Here is a 22,877-nt window from a genome sequence, read left to right on the forward strand (position 1 = left end):
CTTCTGCCCACAGCTAATTGTTTCCTGAGCTGAGGCTACTAGGAAATGTGTGTCACTGTTGAAAATGGCAAACAAAGAAATTGATATAGTGATCTCTATTTTATTATTTTTTTTCCCAATTTGACTTCAAAACCGTATCCTTCCAATTTGTTGCCAGCTTTCAAATAAGCTTGGACTTACAAGATTGTTGAATGTTTGACTTTTTATCAGAAATTTTTAGCTAAGTTATTAATTTTTAGCAATTGGCATAAATGGGAAGAATTTGTTTGTAAATATAAGCATATGCACGAGTTGAAAATGCTCTTGCTCATTTCTTAGGACTAAGCTGCAGCTGTTCTGTGTGCACTGAAAAAGAATGTCAGCATTACCAGCACCTTCAAAACTGAAATACTCCCCTTTGCATATTTTTCAGAGTTCTGTGGGGTTTAGTGGCATTTTTGTGTATATGTTTGGTGTTTGGAACCAAAGCTGAAGGCAGCAGAGATGAGTGAACAAGCAGATAGGGCCTATCTCTTACACTTGTGACTGTTCCAGCATGCAAAGCTGGAATTGATTATAATACTTGTCAAGTATTCCTTCTTTTCTCAGAATGAGACTTGAGTAGGGAAGGAAGCCTTTAGAAACATTCCCAAAAATTGGATTAATTTACCCCATTATGTCCAGCTATGGGGTCTTTGTTTGATTGACACAACCCTAATTTACAAAACTGACTATAGTTAGTCTCTATCTGGTTATTAATGAAGAAAATTGTCCACATGATTGAAGGGAACGTCTGTTTCTAGTTTGGAAACTTGCTTTGTGCAGTGTTTTCATCAGAGTGCCATGCTTGGATCAGAAGATGTCGAGATGTAATAGATCAGAAATACAGAAGGAAAAAAAAATGGCATTTTTCATATAAAAGCAATGTACTGTCAGGTCAGATTCCCATTGTTTTTGTCAGAATGCTTTCCAGACTCCTTGTTACACACTGACATCTTAGACAATTTAAAAAAATCTGTTGGTTCTGTCCAGGGGAGAATTCAGCAGTGTGTGCAAAGGTGGTTTGGGGTTTCTTCCTCTCTTTGAGGTTGTCTGACTCCTTAAGCTGAGGGAAGCCTTGTTCCTTTAGGAGAACAGCAAGCTCCTGATTCAGCTGTTGTGTTGATGTCAAACCTGGCAAGCACAGGAAAGAAATGCAAAGATGTTGATTTGTTGAACAGGCTTCCAGCACAAAGATGACTGAAGAAAACTGGATAGAGATGATGATTCATGGTTTGGTGTCTATATTACATGAAACTATGGTGCAGCAAGAAAGGGTTATTCTTGGAGAGAAGTTGAAGAGGGAAAAACAAAAAGAAACAACTTAGTGGCCCTTGCCACCATTAGATTTATAACTACAAATGCTAAATAACCAGTTATGTTTTGGAACCTCCATGGATTGTCATTCTAGAGGCTTCAAGAATTCAGCACTCTCACCAAAGAAATGGAATTAATCACTCACTTTAGCAATGTATTCATATTAGCCAGTGAATGAATGAAGTCAAAGGGCTAATAGATCTAGTGAGCAAAGCTTTGCTTTCCAGCTGCAGGTCAAGCAGCAATTGCAGATCCCTGAGGAGCTCCTTTGCAGGGACAGCCTGGTTTCTGTGTGCTGGGGTGACTGACAGAGCCAGGGCTGTGAGTGGCAGCTGTGCTTGTTCCCCTCATCAGAATGCATAATGCTGCCTGAAGCCCTCCCCAAACATTTCCCATCTTGTAATGAAAGCTCAGTAACTGCGGTGTCATCTCTTCTAATAACATTAGTTTATAGGAACATGCTTTGTTCTGAGATAGTTACCATAAAAAAATGTATTTATTTTAGATTTATTTTAGGTTCTAGTTCATTTTTGAAGTACTTTTATTGGCATGTGTAATACTGATTTTGGAGGAATTGTGAGGGCTGCAGAAGACTTGTGAAGACTGAGTAATTCAGAATATTTTGGATGCTTTATTTGCCTTTCATTTGGCAATCCATCAACACTGGAATAATACATGTGTTAAAATTAATACTTGGGTGTGACAGTTTTTTTCAGATATGTGCCAAAGTACTTGGCCATAATTCCCTAGTTCTGTGTATGGTAATCATTCTTCACAAATATTCAAAATATTACAAAAAGTTGCAATTTAGGAAAAAAAAAAATTGCAATTTACATAGGGCAATCCATAATCAAAAAATTGCAAAATGGGAGAGTGCCTGTTTATAGTCATAAGCTTTGATTTAGTTCTGGGCTTTTTCAAGCATTTGCCATTTTGCTCCATATTTGCTGCAATTCATGTTGTTGTATTTTGATGTAAATCTTTATTGCTTACCAGATTAGAGAAGCCAGGGCAGGCCATTAAGACGTCTGAGAAGGAAGAGTGCTCGCAATATAGCAGGGTCAAAATGTGTTTGCAATTTGCAAATAATAAATAACAACAGTAAAAGTTTTTAACAAGAAACATTTCAGAGGGAAAAACAATGTCTGAGTAATCTCAGTGAGTGAGAAGAGGCAGTGATGTTCTTTGTAGATGGAGGGCAATACCACATTGTGGCTTTTTCATCATCTTAAGCTTCTAAATCTCCCTTTCAGCCTTTTTCTGCAAAATTAGACTTTAATGTTTCATTATTTACATGTAATATGAATGCAGTCCTCTTAATAGTTAGTCTTCTCTCCATTTCATTGTTTTACTGTGTGCTTTTTGTAGATATTAGCCTTTCATTTTTATTGGCAAAATAATAAAAAAAATGGAGTGCATTTTGAACACCACAAATTAAGCTAATTTTTTACTGTTGCCTTTTAAATCTTAATGATGTATGTATTATTGTATAAATCATATGAATGGCTCATGTATAACACTAATAATAGCACTACCACTAACAAAAGAAAGCCAAGTTTTTTTGTGAGTGGTGGACCTCGTTATATAATAATCATACTTTGTGTAGGATTATTTCATAGGGAGTAGAGACAAATGAAAGCCAGTAAGGATGGATAATTTAATGGCTAGCAAATCAAGTGCCAGAAGTTGCATCTTAATTTAGGCATATTTTTTCTGGATTCCTTGTAAAAACCTCCACAAATACTACAGAGGCAGGTTGTGAATATAACATTGTAGGGTGGCAATTTATTGCACTATAATTTTGTTTATGGCACTGCTGATCAGCAGTTTCACTGTGGTGGCTTAAAGCTTGACTTTTATTGGAATAGACATTTTGTGGAATAGCAATGACCAACAATTACATAGTTTTTGTCATTTCCATACGGGTATCATTTATTAACAGCAATATCCAAATTAGCATTTCAGAGGTTTTTTCAGGCTAGATGGTTTTAACCGCTCCTTCTCACATGAAAGTCTTAATTTCCTTCACAGCACGGACCTGTGAACTGTAGGAAATGACTGTGGGGGTCTGTACCTGATAAATCTGCCTTCTAATGAGGGTCACAGCAATGTGGAACTCCTTGGGTGGGAGCATCCCTGGTAGCCCCCAGGGGTGTGCAGAGCTGGGCAGGAGGGGCTGTGCCAGCAGGGCAGGGACGGAGTTCTGAAGGAAAAGGGAAGGAAAAAAGAAAAAGGAAAGGAAAGAAATGGGGAAAGGGGAAAGGAAAAAGGAAAAAGCAAAGGACATGGGAAAGGGGAAAAGGACAAAAGGAATGGAAAGAAATGGGGAAAGGGGAAAGGAAAAAGCAAAAAGCAATGGACATGGGAAAGGGGAAAAGGAAAAAAGGAATGGAAAGAAATAGGGAAAGGGGAAAGGAAAAAGGAAAAAGCAAAGGACATGGGAAAGGGGAAAAGGAAAAAAGGAATGGAAAGAAATGGGGAAAGGGGAAAGGAAAAAGCAAAGGACATGGGAAAGGGGAAAAGGAAAAAAGGAATGGAAAGAAATGGGGAAAGGAAAAAGGAAAAAGCAAAGGACAGGGGAAAGGGGAAAAGGAAAAAAGGAATGGAAAGAAATGGGGAAAGGGGAAAGGAAAAAGGAAAAAGCAAAGGACATGGGAAAGGGGAAAAGGAAAAAAGGAATGGAAAGAAATGGGGAAAGGAAAAAGGAAAAAGCAAAGGACATGGGAAAGGGGAAAAGGAAAAAAGGAATGGAAAGAAATGGGGAAAGGAAAAAGGAAAAAGCAAAGGACATGGGAAAGGGGAAAAGGAAAAAAGGAATGGAAAGAAATGGGGAAAGGAAAAAGGAAAAAGCAAAGGACATGGGAAAGGGGAAAAGGAAAAAAGGAATGGAAAGAAATGGGGAAAGGGGAAAGGAAAAAGGAAAAAGCAAAGGATGTGGGAAAGGGGAAAAGGAAAAAAGGAATGGAAAGAAATGGGGAAAGGGGAAAAGGAAAAAAGGAATGGAAAGAAATGGGGAAAGGGGAAAAGGAAAAAAGGAATGGAAAGAAATGGGGAAAGGGGAAAAGGAAAAAAGGAATGGAAAGAAATGGGGAAAGGAAAAAGGAAAAAGCAAAGGACATGGGAAAGGGGAAAGGAAAAAGGAAAAAAGAAAAAAGGGGAAAGGCAAGAGGAAAGGAAAGAAGTGCCAGGTTCCAAGGCGGAGCGGCACAAGGGCTCGCCTGTTCCTCCTGAAGCTCCAGCAGGAGCTGTTCCTGCCTGCTGGATGGAGCTGCCCGGGCTCACAGAGGGGCCCTGGGGCTGAGCACAGCCCTTGTGGCTCTGGGAGCTCCTTTGTGGCCCTGGGTCACCGTGTCGGTGATAATGAGATAGAATGGACATCTGGGATTTGGCCTCCTGTGACAGGGTTAGGTGCTGGGGCTTTGGAGTCAGCCTTTGACACGTGTCACAGTTGTTAAGGTAGGTATTAATACAAAATAATACATTTGTGTGGTGTTCAACTTTCCTGGAGCTGTCTGTCAGAAAGTTCTGAAGTGGATTTCTTTAAAGACTCCGTGTCTCCTGAGGAAAAGGGGATAAGGCAGTGTGTCCCTGGACAGGATCTATGACTCATTATGTCAATCAAATTCCACTTCAGAGGGGAATAAAGAGATTTGTATCTCAAAGCTGTGCATAACGACTTCTTGGCTTTTCATTTCATATTTATGAGCGGTTTACTTTGAAGTGTTTATCAGGCAATACGCAGAAACATGAGAGAGCATTGCCTGAAACCATGTTCAAGTGTCTAATCTGTTAAATGCTTGCTGAGCAGGCTAGTTCATCAGTGCACGCAATGCAAAAAAGAGAGGAAAAAAAATAAACTTTCTGGGGTTTTGAAGCAGAATCTTTATATTAACAATATAAAAAGGATTAATAATGCCAAGCATTTTGAAATAAATGTAATATATGAAACTTACAAAAGTTGGTTATGTTCTGTGTTAAGTAGATAAATAGTTCTTTGCTTGAAAGGAACCTCGGCAGTACTTAATACCAAAACTATACAGTGCCACATCTGCTCTTAAGATGGGAGTATGCAGTATCCACAGGATTCTCACTGCTAATTTAGAGTGCTTGAGGCATTCATAAGAGCAGGCTGGTGTAGGTTTCTTTTTCCCCTCTAAAAAGGGCATTTCCTGATAACAGCAATGTTGTAGGCTAATTTAAAAAAAGCAGTGGCATTAGTCTGCAGTGGAAACAAATTTTGAGCAGAATTACCCATTTGCTGTGTGCTGTGCCTGCAGTGGGACTCTGAAGAGGCAAGTATTGTTAAATAGGTCAAAAATTGAACCCCATAATTTTAGGTAAAATGGAAACCAAATGGCAATGTTTTTCTCATGTTCCTTTAGCTCCAGTGGGTTGGTTAGAAGAGCCCATATGCCTCGTGGTGCTTGTTCCAGTTCTCTGTTCACAAATTTTCTGCTACCAGTGCTCTCAATCAGGCTTTACTCATTCTGGCTGGGTGTGAGGTGGGGGCACAGCCACTGCAGCCCCAGCCTGCAAACCCCCCCCTTTGGCAGCTCTGGGGACACGTGGGCAGGGCAGTGTTTACCTGGGGGAGCCTGTGCTCCATGCTCTCTGGGCATGTTAGCCTGCATTTTATTGGAAAATAACTTCACCTCCAAGCTCATTTTCAAGCATGTTCTTACATATAAAGTAATGTTAAGAAGGTTCAACAGGAATATCACAAGTTTGGTGCTTGATTTTTACCAAAAATTCTTTAACTAAAGTATCTTTTCCCCCTACACAGAACATATTTGAATGGAAATTACTTGATTTGTGGGTTCCTGCTTTGGACTTGTTCAAGTTATCCCTAAAATAATTTAGAGGATCGCAGTTTATCTCAACTGTACACTTCTGCTTATTTTAGCTATAGATTTCTGCTGTGGGTTTCCTGGTCAGAAACCCTTGGAAACTTTTGGTTTTTCTCACTTTTTTGGATGGAGGGTTTTCTCTTCAGGCTTTCCTGTTCAAGGATGAAACTGTTCTCTCCTTGACTCTATATCCATGCACGTTGTTCACCAAATACCCAGTTTAAAATGAACAAGAAAAAAAACCAAAAAAAGCTATACAAGAAAAGGACCCCAAAGCCCTATAAAACTTACTCAGTGTTCAGTTCCCATAGGAAAAGTAAGTTGTAGAAGAACTTAAATCCAAGGGTAGTTTTTTGACATGTATGCCTGTTCTCTGTTCTGAAGCCTTTAAAGAGATAACAAAAAAGAAAATAGAACAAGCAAATGCCTTTGAGAACCACAAATCTGAAATTTAAATAGAGGTGCTGGCATGCTCAGCCAAATCAGAGTTCATCAGTCTGAAAGTGATGGATAAATCTGAATATCCAGAGCCCGTCATGGTGGCTTAAGCCACCTGAGGCCACCAGCCAGCTTAGCTCATGTGCCCTGTCACACTGGTAATTAAGAACAGAATTTTTTCTGATAAGACAGTGACTGCAAGGCCACAGGCAAGAGGCATCCAGCAGCACCAGGCAGTGCTGCTGTCAATATTCGAGTCATGGGTGAAGAGTCTGGCAGCAGAATGGACAAGCTCTCATCCAAAGCATCCTGAAGCAGCAGAGAGGAGAGGGTTTTTTCCCATCCCTGTTCTCTGGTGCTGTCCTTACATACTCCATACTCCCTTTCAAAGATTTTAGGTTCTGAGCTGCTTGTGACTCCCTTATAACCTAAAGGGAATTATGTGAACTAGCCTAAAATGCTTCTTTACAAAATGTTGGTAGGCTGAAAAGGGTGAACTAGTGGGAGGATTAATGAATAATCCAGTCTAATCTCTCTTGCTAAATCCGAAGAGTTCTGTAATTGGAGTCTGCGAACTCAAAAATAATGATGATGATGATAAATAATAAAAAAAAAATAATGTAATCGTATGATGCCTAGGCATACTTGACCTTTATCAGTGAGATGTGAATTTATCATTTCACCTGATCTGCAAGGCACTTATGAAGCAAGTAAAGGCACTTAGCAATTGAGATGACGTGAGTGTTAAAAATAGTCAGATAACACAGCCTGCACAGTAACTCTCTTTCAAACCAACTGAATTTTGGTCTGATTTTGTAGTATTTTCTGTAGTATCTCTTAAAAATAATGCCTGACAAAGATTTTGGGATGAGGCTGAAAAATATTTAATGCAGAACTAGGTGACAGACAAGTGCAGTATTTTTTAATTACATCTGGTTCTTGTGTAGAATATTTGATGTAGTGGGGGAAAACCATTCTTTTTAAAGTCAGTTTGTGAAAATCAGGGTCAACATTTTCCCATACATAAAAGATTATTTGACAAAATTGTTGTTCTAATTGAGATATCTTGATAATTCCTCTTCAGGAGATAGCACACTGCCACCTGTTAAACTTAATGCAGAGTGATGGTAGGAGCTTGACTCACTCTTTGGCACACTTGCATGTCCCTCTATTATTAACCAATAAAGTCAGTGCTGGCAGTCCTTCAAATCTGAGACAAAAGAGAAAGGGAAGGGACAACAGAAGTGCAACAACTGGCCCTGTTGTTCTAATGGAGTTTTATAGAACAAAGATGTAGTTTCAAACAGCAGAAAGTTTGAATAAATAGAATCTATAACTGTTTATTGGCACGTAACACAAATCTTCTCTGTTTGTTGAAGAAGGGCAAAGTAATCTGAATTAAAACACTGAAATTCTAAGCCACTGAAACACAGAGAAGTGTAGATGAAATAGAGAAGCAGTTTACATCAACCAAGGGGAGTTGTGGGGCTGAGGTGGGAAGAGAACCTTGGACCAGCCCGTGCCTGCCAGCACTGCTGAGTGCAACAGGCTGGAGTGTTGGTGTTCAATGTGAGTACACAGGGACAGGAAAACAAAATCAAACAGAGTGTGTTGTGGCTGCCTGGAAAACACTGCAAGGTAGGGAAGGAAAAGAGGAGGAGGAGGAGGAGGAGATGATATTTCTTCCTCCATGGGTCCTCAGAACCTGGCATGACCAGCAGGCTCCAGCAGTGGAGCCGGTGGCTCTGCAGTGCTGCTGCTGCAGCCCTGCAAACTCTGGGTGTGCCAGCAAAACAGATCCCTGTGTTTGTATGCTTGGGATTCCATGTGCAGTGTTCAAACAGCACTCATGGGTAGAATGAAAGAAATCCTGTATTAAGGGTTTGTATTTTGTCTGGAGCAAAGTTCAGGAGCAGTCCTCATCTGGATTGGTGCCAACTGATTCATTCATAATACACAACTGACTGGCTGATGAAAATAACTAATTATTTAGCTAGGATTAAAAGTGAAAAGCTGAAAGCAGTTTATAATTCAGTCAAATAAATACAGGTGTTTCCTGATCTCATATAATGAAGACAATTGGTGAATAAAAGAAGATGTGGTTATTTGCAGGTAAACTTCTCAAAGTCCTTCATTTGTTTCCCTCCATATCTGATTATGAGATATTTATCTTTTACTCTAAAATTATAGTGCTCAAATGATTTTGATTTAATTATTCTCCAAGTTTGGCATGAAGTTTATGTGGATTTTTTATTTGACTTTTTCAATTGATGCGGTTCTCAGTTTAAAATGTTTATTTGGGAACCTCTTCATTTTAGGTGAATTATTTTCTCAGTCCTCAAAGTCATTCATATTGCTCTACTGATGGTGCTCCTAGTAGGATTAGGAATGCAGAGTCAAAGGCTGGTATCTCTGTCATTTCTGAAATGTGTTAGGAGCAGCATCATTCAGAATATAAACACAAGTTCTCAGCCAAATAATGGTTTAAACTTTTTATTCTACTGTACAGGTTACAATTTACATTACCCTTATTTCTAAGTGACATGGTATTTACAGTGAAGAAGCACCTTGTGACTAAAGAGCTGACAGCTGCTAGTGCTCAGAAATCTTTATATGTGCCTGGGGACCTTCATAAAATATAGAGTAGCCGTGTTCCCAGCTTGTGAAGCAAGGTAGAGAGAAACAATTAAGGTTTTGTCTGTGTTGACAGCTGATTCGGGTTTTTTGAGAGTTCCCAATTAAACAGTCATGGAAGTATGAAAGCTTATTACCATTGACTTCTGCTCTTTCTTGAGAGCACAGTTTATTTATCAAGTCATGAACAGTGGTTTATCTTTTGTCACTTTTTAAATCTTGATTTAAGATTATAAAAATAAGGAAAAGGCTTTACGTTAATTCAGCAAAGCATCACCAGCTCATTTATCTACTGGTTGTTTATTACAGATTTTTGTAGAGCTTTTTCTTAATAATTGAACTTAGTTTAGTGTATCAGTGAAGATAAACAGCCATACAGTGATTTTATCAAAAAAGTACTTTATATGTGTATGTATATATATATATGTATATATATATAAAGAGAGAGAGAGAGGGGGTAGTCAACTGGAAATCAAGGAGAACTCGCTGTCCTTTTCTGACACAATTGAAAATACTTTAACAACAGCAGAACAAAATCTTCTGAGCTAGACTAGAATGATTTTTCTTTTTTACTGGTGAAAACTGACTTTAAATTCTGTGGGACCATGGTGTAATTATTGTACTACTTTGTGCCAAATGAGCCTAAGTGTGCATTGCAAGCATGCATAGTCAATACAGATACTAAATGGTAGCTGTCCTCTATTGGGATTGCACTTCATTCTTTCTTTATATTGTCTTTAAAACTGACTACTTTTCCAAGTTTACATTTTCCTTGGAGCTGCAGTTGTTATTCCTTCATAGGAAAATACTATGCTTGTGTGACAGGAGATATTATCAGGTGTTGAGCAGGTTGGTTAACATAGCAAAACAAATGGAAAATAATTCTGTCAGTGTTCTTTATCCTAGCTATCACTTTAAGTACACAGAAATTCCTAATATTTTCTTGCATTTTATTTAGAAATTCACTATCTCTTAAAAGGAAACGGGTATTTAACAAAATTATTCCACAGTTTGATCCATTTTGGGGCTGGGAATAGAAAATATGCACTCTAACTCTTTTTCATAAAATTCTATTTAAAAAACCCAAATAAACAAACAATCTCAACCTCCACCTCCAAAACCCACTATTACTTTGATGGTGTTTGGACCAGAGCTGGGGAGTTTTACAAGAACTTCATGATTGGCCATGAGGCTTCACTTTCTGTTCTTTCTCTGCTGCTTGTGAAGGAAAAATTAACAGGAACTGAATTGGGGTTGGTTTGGTTGGAGACTGGACAGGGACTGGTTCTAAGATGGATGAAGGAGAAAATCCCTTGTGTTGTGTTGGTTAATCCAAGGTATCTCCATGCTTTGAATGGGAGATTCCAAGTCTGGGAATCTCCCCCCTCTCTCTCTCTCTCTGTGCATCTCTGCTGAAATCTGAGTGCAGAAGCACTGGGAGCTCTCAGGTGTGCCCAGGAGCTGCTGCTGGCCCACGAGCTCAGCTCTGAGCAGGGCTTTCCCAGCCTTCTGCTGCCAGACAGGGAGCACCAGGGGAGGCTCAGCCTGGAATTGTCTTTCTGCTGGCACTTAATCAGCAAGGGGAGGGAGGAGAAGTGCACAGAAGGAGAGCAGAGCAATTGCTTACAGAATTGCATACATCTGTCTCCCTCAGGTTTAGGAATGGTAGGAATAACACATCCCTTTGTAATAAATGAAGCTGTCGTTCTTTTACCATTCTTTAGAGCTTGGAATGGTTGGAAGATGGGCTAAGAAATTAAAGTGTTAGCCTGAAGGGTTGCATTTCAATGTGGGCTGTGTGGGGTAGATAATAAATAGTCATGTTTGCTACCTAGCTCCAGCCTTTTTTCTTCTCAAATCTGATTTTGTCTTTAATCAACATCAGCACTTGAGGAGAAAGCCACACATGTATACTTTTCTCCAAGCCAGAATATCATCAAAATCAGGTTCATCTCCATAAGGTGATGCCAGAAATGTAGCTGATGGGATAGGGAGGAAAAGAGAGTTCTTAGACCCTGACCCTGTGTAAGAACTGCTCAGCAATAGCTGGAGCCTCACAGCACCAAAGGGTGCAGAGAATAAAACCAACTGTATCCCAGCCAAAAGCAGCCCAGCCTGGGCACCTCAGAGTCAGAAAGGAGCAAGGCAGTTTATAAAAGACAGGTAAAGAATTCTTCTGTCATTGATGGGAGAAGCTAGGAAATGAACTTTACATTCAAACCACACATTCCAAACATTTCTGTTTGCTGCTTCTAGTTAGTTTGCTGCAGGAGGGACCAGAGCAGACTGAATTTATAAAGAACTGAGCAAAATTAAGTGTGCATCAGAGGTTTTTTTTAAAAGAGAGGCCACTTCCAGAGATTAGACCTAAATTATGGAACTCCTGCCAGCAAAATCATTATAGCTGTGAACATAACAAAAACTTGAAAAAGGATGGAATGTCTTAAATCAATGTATTTTTTGTTATTCTTACTTTCTGTAACTGATTGTAGTAGCAAAGACTGAGTTATATTTATTCTTTTAATTTTAGACTTAGCCCAGTCTTGAACTTGATGTCGTGTTGAAGGCAAATTTATCTTATCTGTGCATTACTGGTTTCAGAGATCTTCCTCTGAGGCATCTTGTAGCGATCACAGCTGGATTTGATTAATCTTCAGAAGGGCAATTCATGCAGTTTGTGATCAGCCAAATGAGACCTTTGCCTAGGGGTTAGGTGAAAGTAACCTTTGCTTAAATGGTGATGCTTTCTAGGCTTAGCAGGGATAATGAGTACAGTAGTACATCATTGAATTCAGCACCCTGTTAGTAAGTGTTTATATCCTAAATAACTGAAACAGTAAATTTCTGTACAAGGAAGTGCACTAAAGAGATAATAGAAGTAATGTCCTCATTTAAAGGAAAACATCTATTCTATTGAGAGACTATTCACAGCATGGAGATTATGGGCAATGATGATCAAGTACATAACATTATATTACACTGCTAAACTAGAACACTGCTGATCTGTTTTTGTATGAGAGATTATGTACACCTTAAGGGAGCAGCTGGGTTTAACTGCCTTCCTTTAATGAAAATCATCTAGTGGTTTCTGCAGGAGGGGATGAAGGGACTGAGGATGGAGACTGCTAAGCTCTGTTTCATGTGAAAAAGCAAAAACCTTGTGAATTTCTATTTTTGGTGCTGTGTTCTTCAAGGCAAAGGAGTTTCTTCTTTTCCACCAATAAGGATCCGACGTTATCTATCTCTTTTCTCTTACTGACACCAGCAAAGTAGTAGATGCTACAAGAATCTGAAAAAAAGCTTTTAGTGTGCAAGAATGGATTCTGCCTGCGCATTTCAGTTCTGCTTTGCAGGTGCCATTGCAGGGGGGGCAGTTCAGTTCCTCTCTGCTCCCTGCAAGCCCCAGGGGCAGGGGTGCTGTCTCACATGTAAGAAGCCACCCTTGCCTGCCTGCTGGTGCTGGCAGTGCAGTTTGGCTGGTGGCCCAGCGTTCTGTCTGTGGGCACACAGCAGAGCAGTGTGACTGGCCAGGGCATGGCAGGCAGTGGGGCTGCTGCCCTGCTCGTCCCCTCCGAGCTCTTGCTATGCCTGAGCTCCACTATCAGATGATACTCCCTGAAGGAGACACTAAACCTGTACCCCAGGCCAGGCTGTGCCTGCCTTTCCTCTCTCCAGTTGATGAGTGCTGTGGTTTGTGCTGGCACTGGGGCAAGGAAGGCTGGGTTGTTCTTGCTTGAACTTTGTCATTCCACATGGAGTGTTCTGGGCTGAGTGGATATGGAATGGCTTAGGTCTTTTTTCTTCTTTTGTAAGACTATGCTTCATCTGCCAGGTAATAGCAGGGTCCCCAAAGGGGGGCAGCCAGGATGGGGAAGGGCTTTGATGGGAAGCCTTGTGAGGAGCTGCTGAGGGCCCGTGGTCTCTTGGAGAAGAGGAGAATGAGGAGAGAGCTCCTTCCTTATACAGCAGGGTACAGAGGGTCCCCTTTCTTGTGAGGGGAAGAGAAGGGGCAGACACTGATCTCTTCTCTAGGGTGACCATGACAGGACTCAAGGGAATGGCCTGAAGTTGTGTCAGGAGCTTTAGGTTGGATATCAGGAAAAGATTCTTCACCCAGGGGATGGTTGGGCAGAGGAAGAGGGTCCCCAGGAAAGGGGTCACAGCACCACCTGGCAGAGTTCAGGAGGGGTTTGGACAATGCTCCCAGGCACAGGGTGTGAAGGTTGGGCTGTCCTGAGCAGGGCCAGGAGCTGGACTCAATGATCCCCTTCCAACTCAGCTTATTCTGTGGATTACTGGACAAATTATTTCCAGATTTTATTTATCCTCTATGTGAATATACAAGGATGAAGATACAAGCTCTACTGGTGGTCATCTGATGGCATTGGTACCTAATGTGCAATAATGGCTGAGTAAATGAGAGAAAAATGTTAGTGGAAGCAGTTCATATGTCATTCAGGACATGTGGGCAGTTTCATCTTAGGAAAAAAAGGCATGTAGGAGAACATGGTCCAGAATAAGAAAAGGTCTAGAGAGTATAACTGTAGTATTTCCATCTTCCTTTCCTCAGATTTTACAGTAAAATAAGGGCTAGGAAAGTATCAGGAATTATAGATATCCATTTCTATGTTTTGGATGTAAAATACATATCTGAAAACCTCTTTTATATATGTATGTCTGTAGATGTTAAAAAATGATTATCCAAGTACAAATTATTCTGTCATTATATGCTGCCTTACAGAAAAGTCTCAAATAATATTTTACAGAAGCAAATGCTACAAGTTAGTATATAAAACAAATTTAAAATCTACCAGCAAAGAACATGTCTCTACTAGATGGGGAAATTTCTAGAATATTTCATGTCTACCATCAGGTCATAAGACTATAAAGGGATTTCTGAGAAGCAGCATAGAAAATCCTTTCCCAGAGGTTCAGAGGCTGATTCCATTTGTGCTCTTGATATGATCCACTTCTCAATTTTTTAAAATTTTGTCAGTTGCTGGAAAATGCCAGGTTCCCAGATAATAAAACTCAAATGGGTGAATGAGTTTTGTGAATAGTGTATTTCAGTGCCTATACCATTTTCCTCAGACCAAGTAAGAACAGGATGCTAATCAAAGTGAAATCATCTGTGCTTGTAAGGGCTGTTAAAACCCACAGAATATCATCAAAATGTTTACTGTGTATGTACAACAGCTTAATTTAGCTAATATATTCATAATTCAGACATGCCATCAGCAAACAAGAAAATTTGAAAAACTTCATTTTCATCATGAGTTTAGTAATTTTAACATGTATCTAATGTCAACATTGTTCTACCTTAGGTGGGCTACTATGATTCACTTCAGTCCATTTTTTTATATTCATTTTGGTTTGATTTTGAACTTTTTATTACTAAGTCTAACCTTAGTTTGCTAATATGGCTGGAGCAAAACTCTAATCAATCAAACTGGTTTTGTTAAATGTCTTCTAGTGAAATTGCACATGATTAAAGTTTACATTTTCCTTAACAGTGGCTTTATCTGTCACGCTAGAACTCTTCACTTATTGAAAAAAATAAAAGGCAAAAAGACAACAACAAGCAAAAAATCTCTAGACTGCAGTGCACTTGGGAAGCTCATTTTTAGGACTGTTGAGTTCCCTGCTGTTGACTAAACCACTAAATTTCTGATCATTACATTAACTATTAGAAGGCAGATAAAAGCTGCTCCTAACTAGAAGGGTTTGGGTTAATTTGGAGCTGGCTTTTTTAATGTCAGACATTTAAAATGCTTTTTACACATTGCCACTAAATGTTCCATTCCTTGAGAAGCATTGTCTGGTGAGAAATCCTCCCCTGGCTGTGGCCACAGTGTCACTGTGGGGCTGTTTGGCCTCAGGGTGACAGAGCCATGTCCAAGCCTGATCATTGCTGGCTGAAGACGTAGATCAGGCTTCCAGAAGAAATCCATCCCCTTCCTTTAACAGATGACCTTCAGGAATAAATTTAAACTGGGCCCCAGTTTTGCATTTTACACATGTGCACAGACCCCGTATCCAAAATGTGCTTTGGCAGTTATACAAGACTGGAGAGGGCTGATACAGAAAGGGGAACCAGATGGATTCAAAACTCTATGAGCTTTTCTGGGTAATGTGAGAAAGAAGTTCTAATACTTAAAAAAAAAAAAAATCTAGTTACCTTCTTTATTAATAGAAGACACTTATTTGTGTGTTTTATTTAGTGTTTGAACTTGCATTGTGTAGCTTCATTTTGACAAATATATAGAGGAAGAGGAAAAAATAGAAACGGATTTTGGACTAAACAAAACCACTGTTTTAGAAACACAGGCCATAGATCTGGTTTCCCTGTGAATTAAGGAATTAGTGAAATAATTGGCAGTTATATTGCCAGCAACTTCAGTCTGGTTTTTGTTTTTAACCCAATGTAATGAAGCTCAAATTACTTTGCTTTTCAAAATCTTTGAAAGCCTTAGAGACTAGTGAATATTTCCCTTTATTTTTTACTGCCCTGTTCATTACTGTAGGAAACAAGTACATAAGCAGAAATCAGGCAGCAACTCTGGACTTTGTGAGAACCCTGGGGGACTCTGAGTGCTTTAAAAATGTATAAGATTTTGTCCACTGAGTCGTTATTAACTGCTAAAGGTCACGTGTTTTGACATTGTCTCAGAAAGTTTTGCCTTTAAACCAAATGACCTCCTGATTTTGGTATTGATTTATTCTTTCTTCTGGAATATGGGGGAAAAAGAAAACAGTTAGAATGTAAGGTCTATCTTGGTTTCTTTAGCAGATATTAAATTGCCAGTTGCACTAAATGTAAGTAGAAAATTGGTGACAAAGTTCCATGTTTCCTCACTGATAGGATTGCATTCTTTCACTATCTCTGTGAATGATTTGTGTATGTGAAAATGAGCTTCATTTTAAAAAAACTTCTCTTTTTGAGTAATCAAATGCATAACTTCAAAGCTCGTGCTCTGTCCTACAAAAATGAGGTTACACTAAAGCAGGTTGTGTCATTAGCACTTGTCATGAGGTTTATGTTAATTAAATGATTAATTATTTGGGGCCAAAAGAGTAGCATAGAATTTAGAGACCTTTCCTACCTTTGTTTTGTATATTTCATCCACTTTAGATACATTCAATATTTTCAAGGTTAAGTCTTGCTGTACCATTGCACCAGAGATTTCTCTAAGTAACTCATTGGTATACAGAACTGAGCAAAATTAAAAAGAGATCTGATATTTTCAAGCTGAAAATAAATCCCCTAGCTTTTTAAACGACTTATTTTTTTTTTTCCTTTATTTGTTTTTTCTAGGAACAAACTTCACCCTTGCAGAGCTGGGGATCTGCGAGCCGTCTCCGCACCGGAGCGGGTACTGCTCGGACATAGGGATCCTGCACCAGGGCTATTCCCTGAGCACGGGCTCTGACAACGACTCGGACACGGAGGGAGGGATGTCCCCGGAGCACGCCATCAGGCTCTGGGGCAGAGGCATCAAATCCAGGAGGAGCTCTGGCCTGTCCAGCCGCGAGAACTCGGCGCTCACGCTTACCGACTCCGACAACGACAACAAGTCGGACGAGGAGAACGGTAGGGTTTTGCTTCAGTGTGTTCCTAATTGCTATTCCTAACCTATTTAAAAATGCTCCACTCTGCTTTCCAAGGTGAAGTTTGCGCTTTCTCAGTTTGACTAAAGCTGGTTTTTAACGTGTTTCGTGTGGCACCCACATTCTCTGAACACGATCACTTCACCCAGGGCTTTTCTCCTGGGAAGCTGAAAGGCAGCAAGAGAGGCCTCAGAGAAAAGGAAAACAATTCTTATCTCATTTGCTTCTCCTGTTTGTGCTCCTGTGGAATGTGTTTGGAGATTGTTTACCCCCAGGTGATTGTTTCATTGGATTCTGGTGTGAGTTGTCTCCACTCTTTGGCCAGTCAGGGCCAAGCTGTGTTGGGACTCTGGAAAGAGTTTTCATTATTATCTTTTTAGCACTCAGTAAGTATCTTTTCTGTATTCTTTAGTACAGTTTAGAATAGTATTCTTTAATATAATATAGTATAATAAAGTAATAAATTAGCCTTCTGATAAGATGGAGTCCTCCTTATCATTCTCTCCCCTCACTGGGGTTGCCTGCATTTACAATAGTTTTGGGTTTTTTTAGCATCACTATCAGGAAACTAGTATATGTGCATCATATGATAGATATTATGTGTGATCTTACAATTTACTTTTCATGCCATAATCTGTCACAGAAGTTTGTGCTCCGAGTATCTTAAATTATACTTAATGATGAGAAGCAGAAAGAAATTTCCAAAGAGAAATAGTTTTTATATGTAATTTTTCTACACAGCTTGAAGTAATATTAATAATCCACAATGTGCTGATAGCTGTAACAATGATGCTAATTCGTAACAATCAGATTTAATTTTAGGTATTTTTTCTGTGGTTTTGAAGTTGTAAAAACAATTCTTTTGCTCTTTTATTACTGGTATTGGGGGGGCTTTTTGAAAGCAAATCTGTGCATTGGGCTGAGGCAGAACACTTGTGTTCAGTGTAGTTTAAAGTCAAAGAAATGAGACTTTGGGCAAAGCATCAGTCACTTGTGACCAGACAGCTTGGCAGTAGAAGTAGAGTCTGAGTATCCTGTGTTCAGCACTGTCCTCTCAGGTGCACACATCCAAATTCAGGTCCTTGGTGTGGGGCACCCTCAAGTTCTTACCTGGGGAATTTTCTGGGCTCTCTTAGGTTTAAAGAACTCAAGACAGAAAACAGTAAAAAAGGATTTGCAGGAATTTGTCCTCCATCTATAGGGTGATGCAAGTGTAAACTCAGCTTAGTTAAAATAGAAACAGAGGGGTTTGGATCTTGTCGTTCTGAGGAGGTGAAGAGGAACCTCCTTAACATCATGAACCCCCAGAGCAACTGTTCCAGCAGCATGACACCAGCTCTCTTCTAGGCATATTGGGATAAAATTCTGTTTGATACATGTTGGGTGCCTCTCAGAAGAGAGAGCATTTTTGTTGGTGTTGATGTTGGGCTCCTCCCTGTACTCACTGACAGTTGTGTTTGTTTCAGCAGAGTGGGTGTGCCAGGCTCTGGAAACACAAGCAACTGCTTGTCAAAGCAAACAGGGCAAAATTACAGTTTAGATGTTGATAGGATGAAGTTCAGCATAGTGCAATTGATTTTGTTTGTAACAACAGTCTTTTTTGTTGATTTAAATTGAATCTTCAAGTAATATATCCTCTCCATTGGCATAGCAGGATACATTTCTTCATCAAAACTAAGGAGGGAATGTGCATTTACTAATAATGGTTTGTACAAGGAAGCTCATGTTTTGAAAAGAATCAGTGACTGGTTAATTGATTTTTCCTTTTAATAATACCATTCACAGAAAATATGACAACTTCCATTGATTTTAGTACAGTTTTGTTAAGGCTTCTGAGCATAATTTCAAATTAAAAACCTGACTAATAGAATTCTGCCATTATGGAATGATTGGGCTTCAGTGCTGTAGCAGGAATTCACTTCTGTGCAGGTGGTTGTCTCCATTTCAGTGGCAGCAGCGTGTCACACCTTTTGTCTAAGAAAACATAATGATCTCAGAACCCACTTTTATACACACTGTCACAGACTGATAAAAGAAGGAGTCTGTTCACTTGTTTTTCATTTTCCTCCCCATAATAAGTGAATTATTCAGTAATTGGAAATACAGTGCAGTGAATCCATTTTTCATGTTTCTAACAATGATATTAATAGGAGAAAGAACAACATGATCAAACAGCAAGCAAGCAATAAGCCAGTATGTGGAATTCATTTTGGGTTTCTGTGAGAAGGGTTTCTGTGTGTTTGGATGTTTTAAAAAAACATCACGCAAGTTTGAAGCAACTGTTGTGTACACAGAGGTGTTAGCTTCAGTAAACTTTTTAGCCTTACTCTCTCACAAACCCTGGTTAGCTCAAAAATCAATGCTTCTTCACATCACTGATTTTATGAAGTTTTGGGATACATTATCATATAGATTGACAGTTGCCCCACTGGTTCAGCACCACAGTGTGGACACTTACAAAACCATCATTAATTTCTCACACTTGTGCCCAGCAGTGGTTTTCTACATAATAAACACTGTGTCCTTCAGAAGCAGATCAATAACCTGCTAGGTGTTCATCCTGAGAGGAAGTAACAAGAATCTATATTTCAAGAGAAATTTGTACTCTGATATGGTTTCATATTTGCAGGATACCAGCATTAAGCAAGACATTACTTGGTATGAGACTTTACCTATTTATGCTTAGCAATATTAGAGGGAACTCATGATGCTCACACCTCTGAATTTATTGAAAGGACTGTTAAAGCTTTTTCCCCGATACAGCTCAAGGGTTATGAAAGAGTAGTTCAACTCTAAAAGATTACGATTATTTTTTTTTTTTTAATATTGAGATCCTATCACAATTTAAACTTTCAAAAAACCCCAAACAAAAAACCGTGCCTCTCGCAATTTTTTTGTATCAATAAATCTATTTTGTCATCTCCAAGTAGCACAGAGGAAGCTTAATTTCTAAAAATTGCTCCCATTCAAATCCATTCACAAAGCTTGTGACCATTTTCTGTGCTTGTAGATTTTGTATGATTTAATTTTATCATAAACCAGAATCCTGTGAACCTTGAAATATTAGCAGGCTTGGAATGCTTATAGATAAATTGAAATAATGGAAGCTCATTAAGTTCCATGTTTTACTTGGTATACTGAAATTCTTCCTAACAAAACACCTTACTGATATTTTTAAAACAGTCATATTTTCAGAAGTCTGATTAGGCTCTAAATTCTTACTGTATCTTGTAGTTTTTGCTGCTGTCTAAATGTGGCCATCTCTTCTTTAGACAGATCAATTCTGAATTTGTTAGACAATCTGTCGTCAGATTGGTACTCAACATGATGTACGGGGTTGTGAGATTTAAGTAAATTAATTTTTTTTGATGCATGCAAATGTGAAAGGCCAGTTAAAAATACAGATCACCTCTAATGTCATGTGCCAGCTTTGGAGAGAGAATCACCTGTGGGGATGCAAGGTGTGAGCTATGGGGGATACAGCACTGCTCCTCAATGCTTATTTTTCTTTGATTAAATCGTGTAAGTATTTATTCTGAAACACCATGGCAAACTTCTCAAAAGGATTTCTTTTTTCATCAGTTGCAATGTTCTTTTCTAAGCCTACAGTATTTCTATTTCCAGAGTAAAGCTTAGGAGCTGGTCATGTTTAAGTAGTGACCTTGAAGCAACTGCTCTTTCAGGGTTGGTTTCTTCTGCTTTTTGGTTTCTTTTAAAAGTTGAACTGAAAATTATGTTCTTCTGAACAATATAAAACTTTGGAAAATAAAGTAACTTTTAGTTTAAAAATCCATGAAAACAGAATGATCGTACTTAAGGAGCATTTATGTACAGAATCTTTTTGCAACAGATCTGCAATTTTCTCTTTTCCTGCCTTCACTGTTGTTGAATGACCAGTTACAGGCTGTTAGGAAAGCAGTGAAATTCAAGTGACATAAGGCAGATGGGAGTGAAAAGCTGAACAGACCAATAACAGAGAAGAGAAGAGATAATCTTAGGTAGAGGAAAGGAGGATGGAACAGTAGGATGTAAACTCAGGGCAAATCTTGGTTTGAGTCCTGAAATGAACTCGTTGGCCCAAAGTGAACCCAGAAGGAGGATTTTCAGTTTGATATGAATCTAGATCTTGCTATTCTCCTGTTGTAAAAGAGAAAATTTAGAAATATTGTTGGTGACTCCTTTTTTTTGGGAGATGGTTGTTCCCTTGGCACTTTCTCTACTGGTCTCATTATTGTGTATAATGGATAGATAATGTGCTGCACTGGTATTTTCAGGTTCAATATCCAGCAGTGTTTGCTATTGCAGACATACTGGTGGCAATGGCTGATTATTTTTTTCATATTGCTTTGGTGGTGCTTTTTATTGTGGTAACTAAAAGTTGAGTATCAGACAATACCTTATGTGCATATCACTTACTAAATGAAAGACTGCCATGAATAAAGAAAATAAAGTTGGAAAAATTATAAGGTAAAATATAAAAAACTGTATTTGTGTTGTACTTCTGATTGAATCTCATGAAAAATAAGGTAAATTTTTCTTTTCTTTTTTCCCTAGGTGTGAAATTTTCAATGGCCATTTCCTACAGTAACTTCTCACATGCATTTGTAAACTTTAAAATCAAAACCTAACCCACCTCATAACTGACCTCATAGTTTATCATTGTTTCAGTTTTATGAGCAGTATAATCTGAGCTTTTCCTGGGATGTTGTTGAATAGCAAACTTGGAGTTACAATAGAAAAGAAAAGATGTTATTGCATCAGAGGAGTTTACAAAAAGGCACCAGACAGATGACAGCCAAGGAGTTTATTTTCTTACTTCTACTGTCGTAATTTTGACATGTTGTTATCAATATTTCATTTTTTAATTTTTTTTCAGCTTTCTATTTCACACTTCATAATTTGCAGGAAAGATTATAGCAACACTGTGGTTCTGCTCTTGAGACTATTTTGGGTTTGTCGTACGCATGCTAATGTGTCTGAGTTGTAAGGGAGTAGAAAGTAAAAGCTTTTTATGTTGTTGGTCCCAGAATTCTGTTTGGGTTAAACAAGTGGGAGATGCTGAAAGTTCCCCACCAAGAAATACTCACTTTGACCAACAGGAAATACTTTCCTTGTTAAAAGGGGATGTTTAAATAGTGGTGATGCAGTTGGAGCAGGTGTGTGTCATTGTCAACTGCATGTATGTGGGAAACATAATATGCCCTCATAATTTTGGGATAGAGTATTGGTATTTTGGGATAGAATATCGATATTTTGGGTATAGGGAACAGCAGGGAAGATGCAGAGTTGCTCTATATGGCATAGTGGAGTGCTGGTTTCTGTAGGGAGAACTGTCTGGGAATGTTGTGCCTGTTTCTCTCCCAGAGCGACCCAGGTAGCTTGGGAACAACAGGAGGCACTGATCTGAGAGAGGAAGAGCTGTCACAGTTGTGAAATCTGTTCCTAGCTGAGAAAGTGGCCAGATGGTCCCAAGGAAATGATGGGATTGAAATGAAATGTCATAGACTCAGAAAATGGCATTGCACATGTCATACATCACCGAGGCTCCTGAAGGAGGAGAGCTGGGGAGGTGAGCTCCTGCATGGGCAGACTTCAGCTCTTCTTCAGGAAGGCTTGTAAAGTACTTTGTAAATGACAAATTTAGAAAGTCATTAAGCTCAGTATCAAAGCTCGGTTGCTTAAGTGGATCCAATTTTGATGTGCTCTCAAAACCTGAGGGCACTTCTGATAGGAAGTGGTTTCCTAATGAGGGAATTGACTAGCAGGAATGACTTTTAAAGACTTAACTACACATAAACTCAATTTGGTCCAGGTAAATGGCTTATGTATTCAGTGCAGAGAGAGTCTAGATGATGGGGTTAAGGACAAAAAGTGGATATGTGGTACTGGTAAACTTTAAAGCCTTGTGTAAGACAGGAATATGAAATGACAGTAGTAAAAAGCTTAAACATTTGTTGCAATTTTAATATAACCCAGCAAGACTGTAGTGTAGGTTGGCAGGATGATGTGATGAAT

The 22,877-nt window shown here is 39.1% G+C and overlaps 1 protein-coding gene across 15 annotated transcripts in view; it reads left to right on the forward strand.

The window, feature by feature from the left end:
* TENM2 (teneurin transmembrane protein 2) overlaps positions 1-22,877 on the forward strand; it is an 884,487-nt gene that overhangs the window by 419,221 nt on the left and 442,389 nt on the right. For all 15 annotated transcript variants that reach the window (XM_077186468.1, XM_054642789.2, XM_077186471.1 and 12 more), the window contains one exon: positions 16,570-16,845. In XM_077186468.1, the coding sequence (XP_077042583.1) occupies positions 16,570-16,845 (276 nt within the window). The remainder of the gene's footprint in view (positions 1-16,569; positions 16,846-22,877) is intronic.

Source organism: Agelaius phoeniceus, chromosome 15 (assembly GCF_051311805.1).
Source record: "Agelaius phoeniceus isolate bAgePho1 chromosome 15, bAgePho1.hap1, whole genome shotgun sequence".
NCBI lineage: Eukaryota > Metazoa > Chordata > Aves > Passeriformes > Icteridae > Agelaius > Agelaius phoeniceus.